Here is a 13027-nt window from a genome sequence, read left to right on the forward strand (position 1 = left end):
TTTATATATAACTCTTTATTATTCAACATACTATCATATTATTCGTATCCATAATATTTCATTAGGCTGAAGATATCAACATTCCATAATAGGCATGAATACAGATCATTAATACAAATTATATAATCCTACTAATAATTTATACAATAGTATTCAAATAAATTAATAATAAACATAATACATAATAATGACATTGTAAACAATTACAAAAAAACAATAATTCAATTATATTGACGAGCTCAATTTTAGGGGAAAATATCATAATTAAACAAATTAATCTACAATAATTTAAACATAAATTTTAACACCATACAATATCACACGTCCCAAAAGTGAGGCAATTCCTTAATCTTACCCAAATATTCAACGGTACACGATTAAAACCAAAGTTTACTACAGTATATTAATAATAATAACTCAGTCTCTCACGTTTTTCACTCTATGTTATGTTCTCCTTGAATGATACATTCCAAATGATACATTACAAATGATTCAATTTAACAATATACCTAGGTCTATTACACTGCACAAAGACTACAAAGAAAAAAAAAATACATATACAAATTCAAAATTTTAGGGTAAACCCATACAACAGTAATATTATATTGATACAAAAATGAAACCATGATTTAGGACGAACAGATTAAAATTGAGGTTTTTGAGCTTAAAGTTTATATTTAGGTTCAAATATAATATATTTAAATTTAAGCTCAGAAACCTCAATTTTAATCAGTTCATCCTAAATCATAGTTTCATTATATTATAATGCAAGTTTAAGTATTCTGTTGATTTAAGATACTAATGGCATGGAATTGGGTTTGCTTGTATCTTGGTATTGAATGTAGGTGGTTTGAATTCATTTTTCTTTTTCAAACTATTTGATCAGGTATCCAGAAACGAAAATCTGGTGATCTGCATAATTGGTGAGCAAATTCTAAAAATTATTATATATTTTTAAACATTCCAGCATATCTATGTTACACATATTAGAGCACTATTATAATTATTGTAAGAGCTGCCAAGTGTAATTCCTAATGCTCTTTCTAACCGAGCTGAGCGTATACAAGATAAGCCATCATTCCACACTGGAACATAGTTTAAAAAAGTTTCCCACAAGAAGAAAAAAATGCTGGATCGCCACTGAATTCATGGGTACACTCCTTTTTCCTTTTTTCTCTTTTTAACTCAAATGTTTCTCATTTTTTTATTTTTTGGCTTGACCGACTGGGGGTACGGGCCCTCATGGCCCACTGCTGGTTCCGCCCTTGGCTAATATATCTTTCCGGAGTGTCAATCAAACTTAACAACTGACTAATCAGAACAGCGCTAGGAATACGCGCGCGTCTTACAAACACACGTGTTGTCCCACAAACGCACGTGTTCGCGTATGTTTTAACACTGCTGACTTGTGGGACCTTAGCAACAATATCCAAGGGGCGGAGCTTAGCGGAAAGGTCCATTATCAGAGGTCAATATGCCGGCAGCCTACACGTTTCATACATTTGACGTCAAACCCAAGACATTACGTGATTTTCAAAATTTCTTTATATTAAGAGAGTATAACTTATGATAGACAACAGTATTAATGGAAAATTATTATAAAAATAAATCATGAGTATATTTCCCGCACGATTAAAATCGTAACGGTACTGGGTATTGCCTAGGAGCACGTGCTTCGTACATGTCATTTCATTCATAGAAAAAGCCTTTTATTAAAGAAAGTGTACCTGTCGTTAGCCGTAGTAGCTTAGGTTAATACATAACTCCGGCTATATAACATTGATTATAAGATTGAAAAATGTTAATCTTATTATTGTAGCATTATAAATTTACCTCGGATGATTAAATAAATTGTTAGCATGTGATCTACTGGTAGTTTAAACTTTGTGAATAGTTTTACCTATATATTTAAAATTAAAAGTCTGCGGAAGGAGTAGCGAATTTACTGAAAACGTTAAAAAATGTAGACTTGATAGTATCGAAGTCTACGTTTGCAAAACTACAAAAAGAAATACTCTGAAAGGTCCACTGATTAATCTCAGATAAGGTAGTATAAAACATACTCCAAGTATCGAAATGCACGCCATTGTGTCGGGATTCAATGAAGTTCGACATTAATTATGTCATCATCAGGAACTTCTCTTTTTTTTTCATTTAGGCCTACGTGTATCTACTGTGCTAACATCATATAAAAATGATGATCAGATATGTGCTACATATGAACAATGGAATGCTAAAATAATGTAATTTGAACTATTGCAATAATAAGGGTCTAAAATATGACCGTCTAATTGAGTGGGTTGATGAGTTAGCGGTGTTAGATTGGTGAATTTAAGTGTAATTAGTGTAAGATTTTAGTGTATCGATTAGCAACTGAATATTTAGGTCACCATCTAACTTAACATAACTAAACAATAGGCATTAACAATTATAATAGGCCTACCACAATACATTTTTATTAACACATACGGTAATCAAAAAGTACCATGTTTCAAATATTAACAACTCTCACACATGTATGAATTGTAATTAAATTCTACGATATCAATATTAGTAACAACATTTTGTACATATAATATTAGGTTGATATTTTTTATAAATGTTTGCATTATTTTAATATATAATATGAAGGAGTCATTATAAAGGTAACGGTACTTAATACATAATAACATTTTCAACAAAAGATGACCACAGAATCTAGTGTTCAATTTCAACAATTATTGTTAAACCGTGACTTAAATACCCATAGTCGTAAATATACAAATACATCACAATTGCTAAAATGAATATGTAACCTGAAATATAAAACATTATTGTTCCCACTGCGGGATTTCAAATGTTGACTTCGACCACTGCTTAATATCCCAGATGTTACCAATAGACGTTTCTTTTCGATTTCTAAACTTGATTTGTTTAGCATTCAATCCGTATCCTTTTTCCTCTATACCACCATCTTTGAAGAGGACGAGAATACCAATTGATTTCTTTCCACAACCTTTCTCAGCACATTTAATAAATCCTGTAATATATAAACAATTTTTAAAATTTAACATCAGCTAGAAATTAGTGCTTTGAAAAAATGTTTACAGCGAGAAATGAGAAACACTTCTAGTCACTGGAAGTGTTTTATTATTTATATTATAATTTGTTGGTTTAAAAATCAGGGTAGACATTTTTTAAATTCAATAATTTCTATGCACAAGTTAATTATTTGTATGTTATTGCAAAATGAGAAAGTTTATTTCAAACTTATTTTTTTAATGATTTTTTGACATTAGCAAGGGACAATACATCTTTAAATTCACAACACCCATCAATTAGATTAACCATGGCAAAGGAGTACGAAAAGTTGCACTTCCTAAACATCGTTCTAGATAACTTAGACCATAACTCATTAATAACCTCTGTCCATCATTAAAAAAAACAAAAACAAAAACAAAAATAAAAAACATAAACCGACTTGTTTACGAATTTCCATACCTTTACGTCACATGCATATAAACTTTGGCTTCTACGCACCCTAATAGATCTTACGTATACAATTAACAACACATGGATAGGTTTTCATAACGATTTAAGGAAACTTGTACTTACTTTAAAAAAATGTTATCCGGTTTCATTAATTAATAAAATAATACATAACTATCTGAAAAGAAAACTATCGCCCACCAATTTGAATCTTCCTAGGACTATAGTTGGTCGAGAAATGATTAGCTACCTTAACCTTACGACGGTTAGGTATATATACTGTCTCTTATACACATCTAGATGTGTATAAGAGACAGGTATTGTCTAGGAGCACGTGCTTCGTACATGTCATTTCATTCATAGAAAAAGCCTTTTATTAAAGAAAGTGTGTAGTTTAATAGCTCTAGTTGTTTAATAGCTCTATGGTTCCCATACTGTTACGGCAGAAAGTATAAAGGGCGCTATTTTAGGTCACTTAAGTGAACTGACTGATATACATGAATATGCATGCTTGACGTCCCCCAAGCGAAAGAGGTGTTCAGTATCAAGTAAGCTGCTTTGCTAATGCGTGTGTGAAGCAACGGCGTAGGCAAAACTCTCTAAAATAGGCATTGGTAGTCAAGACAGTGTGCAAATTTATAAACTATTCTAATATCCTATGACTAGACAAAGTTTACGTAGGCCTACAACATGCTCTTTGAAAGTATAAAAAAACACAGTAATATTGAAACTGCTAGGCCTATTTGAGTATAAATAAGCCTACATATGACATGATCTGACATGCGTTGTAGCAAATGTATTCACCTCCCCCCACATCTTTTGGTCTCTAATTAGATTCCCTCTAATTAAAGACCAACACTAAAAGTGGTCTTAAATATCACTATTTAGAGGGAAATTGAGAAATGATAATAATAGTAAATGTATGATCGTGTTATTCCAAGTGCTTTAGAGTGTACAGTAACTGTATGCATTTTCTGGATATTCACAAGTAGCAGCGCGTTCGTTCTGATACCAAAAATCTATATTACAGTATTACTAATAACAACATCGACCTACTAAAAAAATATATATATATATATAATATAAGAGCACTGTATACAAACACCATTATCTTAATGTTGTGTTTTTTTGTGTATTCATATAATTATTTTCATTTTTTTTAATGCATTAAAGTAATTATGTACATTTTAATGTATTCTTTATTGTTAATAATTCAGTTGGGTCTGCCAAAACCATACTATAAATTCCAAATGTCCTACTAACACAATCGGTATTCAATATGCATGTATCAGGGAACAGTGATATAATCTGCCCCCGAATATGCCAAAACTATCTATGGGTTTCTAAGGACCTGTTTCTACTGACAAGATAAAATAGTTCTTTGTCGAAGTAGAAACAAGGCCCACAAAAAAAGGTTGTTTTTAACCACCAAATAACTGTTTTTCGTACAAAAGAACCGTTCTTCATGTTGTAGTTTTTAACTGCTGATTAAATAATAGTGGCCTGACTCTACAGTCAACCCACGTCTAGTACTTATAAATTGTTGTAAACGTCGGAATTGAGAATTTTATTAGACTTTGTAAAATACTTCTCATATCAATAATTTAGACCTCTTACCCAATTTTACCGTTCGACAAATCCTTATTAAGTTCAGTAATGGTCAGAAATGTCAGTGTCCATGGTCCAGTCAAGTGATATACTTCGATATTATAATTCAATTATCAGGAGGAATCAGTAAAATAAATTGTATACCTTCTATTCTCAACACAACAACATATTCTCTTCGGTTAAGTTAGAACAAACGTTCAACATTCGCTTTATTTGAATACCGACATGATCTTTTATTTGGATATGAGAAATCATCATCGTTTGTTTGTATCATGGTGGTCTGGTGAAAATATTGTTGTTAAACGTTTTATTATTAAAGTCATTTCTGTCATATTAAATTGCATTCTTAGTAATGTTCACGTTTTATTCAGCTCGGTAACGTATCAAAATACACAACCATTTTGTAACGAGTCAAAATGCAGTTGCGATGGATAAAGTTCTTATCTTGTTAATCTGATAATCAACAAATGATGAAATTAAGAAATAATCATAAAATGGTTTAGGATTGATGTACAGTTACTGCATGCTGTTATACAGAGATTTCTTTGAAATCAAGACCTCAATACTTGTGCTAAGCAACTTTCCATTAAAATATTACTAACATCACTAGTAAACATTATCGTTACGCAATAAACACAAAACATCATCTTGTCATGTGCATTGACTAAGACTTTGTTTTAAGCCCTAGAAAAAAAATAGTATTAATACCACTATTATTTATTTTATAGTGGTCTTTTGGTTGGAGGGAATATCTTCATTTGGGTCCACCAAAACCATGGTATTTGGTCTCTAAATAGGTCTAGAGGGAGACTTAAATTAGAGGGAAAAGCCAATGTTAAAAGATAGGAATTCAAATGGGACCACAGAAAAGTTGTCTTTAATTGGAGGCAGTCTTACAATGGTGGGGTCTTTAATTGGAGGGAGAACTGTAATTAAATTATTTTATTTATAGTCAAGACAGTGCTAAAATGTATTGACTATTTCAATATTCATATGACTAGACAGTTAACGTACAACATGGTCTTCGAATGTATTAAAAAAGCACAGTAATATTGAATTTTCAAATTTAAAAAAAATGTATTTTATGCTCCCATAATACGACAAAGTAACTATAACAGCAGGGACAGTGATATTTAACATTGTTACAATGATTTTGCAATTAAAACGACCCAGTTGGCCGCTGACACTTAAAGGTTATCTTCACAATGATGAACTTGCCCGCGCTTCGCAAGGCTCAATTTCTTCGAAGTATTACTAGGAATATGGCTCGCCTGAAAAATATCATTAGAAATACTATAACAGAAAGAGAAAAATGTTCACCTCATTATTAAATTAAATTAATATTGTTATTGTTTTTTCTCTTTGTTCTGTAACCTTTGCTTCATTTACAATGCTGTAATCTCGTTATGTTTTGTAATTAATTATTCTAATTAATAGAATAAATAAAATATATGTATTGCTCGTCTAACATGCATTTTATTATTGCTTTGTTCGAAATCTCCAAATGCCAACCCAAGTGTGTGAAAAGGCGTAGGCTAGCTACCCGCCTTGGCAAATAGAAGCCCAATTGGCTTAATCTAGAGAAGAAGCTCATCTCGAATTGAATCCCCCTTTAATTTGCAAAAGTAGCCTCGAAACGAACGCATCTCGAAAGACCATGGGCTTGTTTTTTTGTTTTATTTATGAGCTTTTATCCAGATACACAGTACATGAATTTCAAAGATACACAATGAATTAAAATCACGCTTAGTAGTAGCAGTAGTATAGGTGATTTAATGTCGGTTAATACACTCCATGATACAGATTGTTGTTACAGTGTGACCCTACTTAACGATTTATATAGCAGTAATTTCCAACAATTTGCAGCATTCCTTTTGAAAAAAAAAACCCTCTTTACTTTGCAAAAGTAGCCTCAAAAAGACGCCTATCCAAAGTTCGCTTATCAAACTAGAAATCAGCTTAAATACGTCTTAAGTCCAATTACTTGCTTTAGTCAAATTTATCCATAGGTTGTTTAGCTTAAAAATTGCTTAAAGTTAGAAAGTCGATTGTACGTTCTAAGTCCATCTAAGATGATTTTTAAGCCATGATTAAGATTGTTTAATAAATCAGTTTAAGATATTTATTAGGACATCTTAACTTTTTTGACTTAAGACATTTGCTAAGCTGGAATTGATAAATCCTGGACCTGGGTTTCAATTCGAGGTTTTACGATATGCCGGGGATGTATGTAAACACTTCTTATAGTTTTTTATTATTATTATTATTATTATCAACGAGTTTATGGTAATGGCGATCTATCTAGTCTTATGCCTTGTATTATTTTAACTAACCGCTTATTGCCATTATAAGTCATTGTAGCCTAGAGAGAAGGCCTAAGCCTTTAGACGCACAGAAAGAATATTAGGAGTATTGCACTACTGTGTTTAAAAAAATGATTGTATTGTTTTACGACATTCTTTATTAGATAAATAAGCCTTAAAGTCACCTATCCCCAAATGATAAACCCAAAATATAAGTCAATACATAATTTTAAAAAGATGTAACGAAAGAGGAATATCTGCATCTATCATGACATTTTAGCAAATCATTCAATAATCCAGTTTTTAGTATTTTCTTAAGTTTTACTGCTTGTGTCAACATTATAATCAAAATTATTTGCATTTTGTCTTTCATTTTTAAAAGTTTTTTTTTTCTAAATTGTAGTTAAAGACGTAGCAAAATTCAGTATTATGACTCGGAACATAATCCATGCAGGCCTGTTTAGCCAGTGGTTGCGTATAAGTGACTCAAGGTCATAAAATGCTGTAAACTTTACTTTACTTTAAGATGACAGTTAAATGAACTATATCGGGTGTTTAGAAGCAAAATTATGACTGTTTGATTAATTATCATCTTATCAACTACGGTATCTTAAAGCAAGTTTTGTGAAAATACCTTTACTTTCGGCAGGTTACTATTCATTTTCCACTAACTCCCATTCGAAAATGGCTAAATTTTACCTTTTACAGTTGAAATTAAACTCAAATTAAACTCAAACTTCAGAAACAAAAAGATTAACAGCTACACTTTATTCATTACACAAAAACCCAATTCACACAAAATTCACGTTCTACTAGGTATTCCGGCTAACGAGGCTTGCTTCTAAATACAGCACAATTACTCCTACCGTTTTTAAGCAGAGCACACCTAAAACAAGATTAGACTTGTTCCATCACTTTAAAAGTTGCCCTTGTATGATAATTATAATATAGTATCTTACTTAATAAGTAAAATGTATCATTCCTCAAGTCCCATGGCCCACTGGACACATGCCAAAAACACCACCCCTCTGAGCCTCACCCATCTAGGTAGATGTTGCCTATAGGCCTCTTGGCATTATTCGTTTAACCTACTGAGCTTCACAAACATGGACTGATTATTTCATCATTTAGATACAGCGTCGCTGAATGTAGCCTGTATTATAATTACTCTGAAAATTTCAATTCCTCAAGGAGAGTCTGGGATTCGAAAACTACCGGTATGGTGAACAAAATCACCAAAGAGTTCTAATTTTTTGTTGAAAACTTTTAACTTATCAAAATGTATGAAGTAATCTTAAATTTTTTTTTTCAATTTTATTACATTTATTGGGACAGAATGAGAATTATGTTTACTTTTGATAACGTATTTAGTATTAATATGTAAAACGAGCATAAAATAAGTTTCCTACCCAGGTTTGTTGTATCTCTGAAGCCTTGGCCATTTCTCTCCTTCTCTTGGATTTTGTTCCTGAATTCTGGATCAATACACGTGTAGTGGCATCCACGTTGACGAAGATCAGAGCCAAGACATAGGAATGTTGAGCATTCCTTACAAAGAACTTCAACATCAGATGCTCTATCCAATTGTTGGTTTTGTTTCTTTTTCAACATTTTTTTCTCGTATTCGTCTAACAATTTATTCTGCCAATTAATGCATGATCATTGTTAATATAAGTACTTTTGATTTGTTACTTTATTATATTTGTTTTTGATCTGATTGCGCTCTACAAGTCGACTATTATTATTACTATTATTATTATTATTATTATTATTATTATTATTATTATTATTATTAATCAATTCGGCACACACATTTTAAACAATGGAACATAAAAATATATGAAAACAAATTAAATATTTCAAAGAATAACAAAGGTATTGCTAAGAAACATACGAAAAGGCACGTTTGTATAATGCATTTACACTAAGCTTGCAATTGTTTTTCATCGGTAAACAATATTTTTTCAAAATGTTAATGCTGTCACAATGCAGATCGATACTTATCTCGACACAAACTATTACACAACCAAAGCATCAAAGAAAAAAATGTATTTATATCCTGCATTATTTTAAAGTTAATTTACAAAAACATGCATTTTTTAATAGTAATATCACAAATATAACGTTATTTTACCTGTCGTATAATAACAGCATTTCTGAATTCGTCTTCTGACTGGCAATCAACATTTAACAATGCTTCATTCATTCTTCTGACTTTTTCTGGGTTCGCCTCCTCATGTTCCTCATTTTTTGAACCTCTGGTTGTCACAGAACCAACATGTAAATCAGTCAATAAATTAAAGATATATCACTCTAAGCAATTTTTTTTTACAAATATAAATAAAACGTTAAATTATTCATAATATTATAACCAGTGCTCAAAATTCAATAACTCTTTAAAAAAGTAATTTTCCTACAAAAACAGAGTACCGCATGAAAACTTAACCACTTTCGTATAATACCTATTTTCACCTAAGAGGACTTAATGACTAATTAAATTTCATTTTATAAAACAATCAGTGATTAACAATAAAGAGACAACATACCTTTCAACAATAAGATAGGATTTGCCACACTCCCTAGCACGCCCCCTAGATTGGACGGTGCCAATTTCATTACTAACGTAGTTAAATCGAATAACAACATTACATGCTGGCATATTTAGACCTTCCTCTGCAATGTTCGTCGCTACTAGAACGTTGATTTCTCCCTCTGTAGTAAATAATTAAATTCTTTTGATGATTGACAGCTGTTGAATAATACTAATACTACTACTATTAATACCAAGACTCATAAATATAATAATGGTAATAATATATACTACTAAATTAACGTTTCGTGTTTTTCTCTGTCCACCAAATATCTCTGAAAGTATTCAAGTACAATTATGATTTTCACGCATGTTGTAACTACCACGGGACGAAATTCCGCTACATTAGGGTCTCGACTCTGTTACCCTACATATGTGTTTTTTTTTGGCCAAATTAACACATTTTCTTGCAGATTACTTCCAAATCTCAAGACTGTGTCACGCATCCGATGCATGTTATAAGTCCCACATGCACACATTCATAGCCATATATTCAGAGACAATACCGTAACACCGCATTCAAACAATGAACACGTCAGAGTTAACACGTTATACATACATACGGGAAAAAAATATTCCTAGATGGCGGAAAATGTGCTTTCCAGATTTCTGAGGTGTCTTTTAATGACATTAAAGTTCTTCAAAATTCAAGGTTTTCCCCCACTTGAACACGGTCGGGTAAACTTTTCTTTTCTTATTACAGTATAGGCCTAGTATGTGTGCTCATACATAAACAAACTTTTTTTTTTCTAAGAATCGATAAACCTGAAAGAGAAAAGGCGTCGGGGTTTTCTCCTGGGAAAATTTTTGATTTCTAGATGGTGGGAAAAGAGATTCCCTGATTTCTGAAGTGTATTGGTAACGACTTTAATTTCAAAATGTTAGCTTTCCTCCTCCTGAAAATGGTCAGGTAATTTTTTTCTCATTCTTATTACAGCAAATAGGTTTATTTTGCGTGTACCAGTATACATACAGAAAAAAAAAATGAGTAGTTGCATACGTATTCTTTTTTCTATTAATCGATGAACCCAACAAGAAAGGGGTGTTGGGGTCCTCCCCGGGAAACCTTTGCTTTCTAGATGAAATTTCAGTTCACTGGCCCTGAAATGTTTTCGCCAATTCCTCCCATTCAACTATATCCATCGCCACATTACCACACTCATTCGACACATGAGCAAGGGTATATGCTAGTACTGTAATACAGTACTAACAAAATTGAAAATGATACAGTACAAATAATAGTAGTATTACTGTCTTTGTACGTTTATAAAAAAACAGATCATAGCGTTTTTCCTCATTGACATAATGAGAAAATAGTGATGTTTGAATTACAAATTTTAAAATATCATAAAATAATTAAAAAGTAAAAAATACACGAAAAACAAAATAAAATCAAAAAGGAAATTATGAAATACAAATACATAAGCGTTAGGATGACGGATGACAATTATTTTTGTTTCCTTGGAGCTGCAAACACGAAAAGTCACAACACAGATATGATCGCTAAGGGCCATTTGGAAATGAATTTTCGGATCAGAATAGTACATTTTACGGTTGGTGACAATGACATCAAGGGTAATGTTATATCTTGCTGGTTGTTTATTTGTTTCATATCATGTGCACTGTAGATGGATCTTGTGTGAGTTCTATTTAGGTCTCCAAATATTATAAAAATAACTATCAAGATAAACAGGGCTAACGAAATGAATTACATAGCTTATCACAAAATCAGATACATTTTTTTCAGTTTATCTACCTACCACTTACATGTAATGAACTTCAATCTTGTTTTCTTTAATTCTTCCTTTCTTTTATATTTATTTTACCTTGATATCCCATTTGAAATTTGAATTCTTTTTACCTTAGCGTTGTATTTTGTAAACTTTACTATATTGTTTTTGGACACACCTTTTATTGAGAAGCGTGCCACTGATGGAAAAGTGTAGTTCCGAATAAATTATCAAAATACATACGCCTTTCTTGAAAATAACAATCTGCCATCCGAACAGAAAGTGTGAAAAAGAGGCTCATGGTGTCAGGATCAACTACTTATTTTAAAAAAAAGATATCCCAGACCATTGTAAATCAAAACGTAGAAATCGGTGTTGCTTGGATAGATAATAGGATGGCCTTCAACAGTGTTCTGCATGATTGGATCATCAAATCAGTGAGTATGTATACAATTGCTCCAGAAATGTTTAAGTTAGCGTGAAGACGTAAAAGACACATCTCCCACTAAACCACACAAATGGATCTATAACAACTAATAATATTAACATCAACAGAGGAATTTTCTAAGGAGACTCATTCTCACCCCTTTCTGCATTGCCATGTTTTTGTTAGCACAAAGTTTAATCTTGGTAAATGTGCAAAGGCCACTTTCAAGAGTAGGAAGTTGTTCAAAAACAAGCAATATCGATCTAGGAGCAAACACAAAAAGATCAGAAAACTAGAACGGCGATGAAGGAGAAAGCCCGTGAAAATGTTATGAGAGAGTAAGACTAGTGCTCGAATCTGAAGCATATTGGCTAACAAAGTATCTGCAATTAAAAATTTCTGTTGTTAGTTATAGCTTTGGAATCATAAACTGGAGTATAACTGACCTGATGAGAATTGATCGTAATATACGGTTTACTAACGAAATTCCGCATGTATTACCCCAAATCAGATACTGATAGTTATATAATAATACATACATCGTGGTGTCAGCTGGCGAGGCCTTATCTAAGTCGAAATGACAATGGAAAAGACGAAGAAGAAAATCAATCATCGCCACAGCTTAGCTCAGTTACCTAATCTGGTGGTAGACAATGTGTGTTCGCTGAACCGTCGAGATATAGGTCCCCGGTTCAATTCCCATCGCTGCCTCTCCTTTTTTTCTGCTGGAGGGCTGAAATACAAGTTACATTAGCGATCCGTCTTTCGGATGAGACTTTTAAGCCGTTGGTCCGTGTATATTTATGGCCCATGTTCACGTTAAAGAACCCAGTACACTCTTTGGGAAAGAGTAGGGGATTGTCTCCAGGTGTACTACCCAATCACCACCAGAAGGACCCCA

General features: G+C 32.2%; 1 protein-coding gene across 2 annotated transcripts in view; it reads right to left on the reverse strand.

Annotated features, from left to right (window-relative positions):
* Positions 1-30: 30 nt before the first annotated feature.
* Positions 31-13027, reverse strand: part of LOC117103562 (probable ATP-dependent RNA helicase DHX58) — a 28683-nt gene continuing 15686 nt past the window's right edge. For both annotated transcript variants that reach the window (XM_033244133.1, XM_033244134.1), the window contains exons 4-7: positions 9926-10091; positions 9514-9637; positions 8789-9020; positions 31-3019 (exon numbers count right to left, since the gene is read on the reverse strand). In XM_033244133.1, coding sequence (XP_033100024.1) covers positions 2811-3019; positions 8789-9020; positions 9514-9637; positions 9926-10091 — 731 coding nt within the window. In that variant the 3' untranslated portion in view covers positions 31-2810. The remainder of the gene's footprint in view (positions 3020-8788; positions 9021-9513; positions 9638-9925; positions 10092-13027) is intronic.

Source organism: Anneissia japonica, unplaced genomic scaffold, assembly GCF_011630105.1.
Source record: "Anneissia japonica isolate Jap-2015-1 unplaced genomic scaffold, ASM1163010v1 scaffold6792_len961167_cov158, whole genome shotgun sequence".
Taxonomy (NCBI): domain Eukaryota; kingdom Metazoa; phylum Echinodermata; class Crinoidea; order Comatulida; family Comatulidae; genus Anneissia; species Anneissia japonica.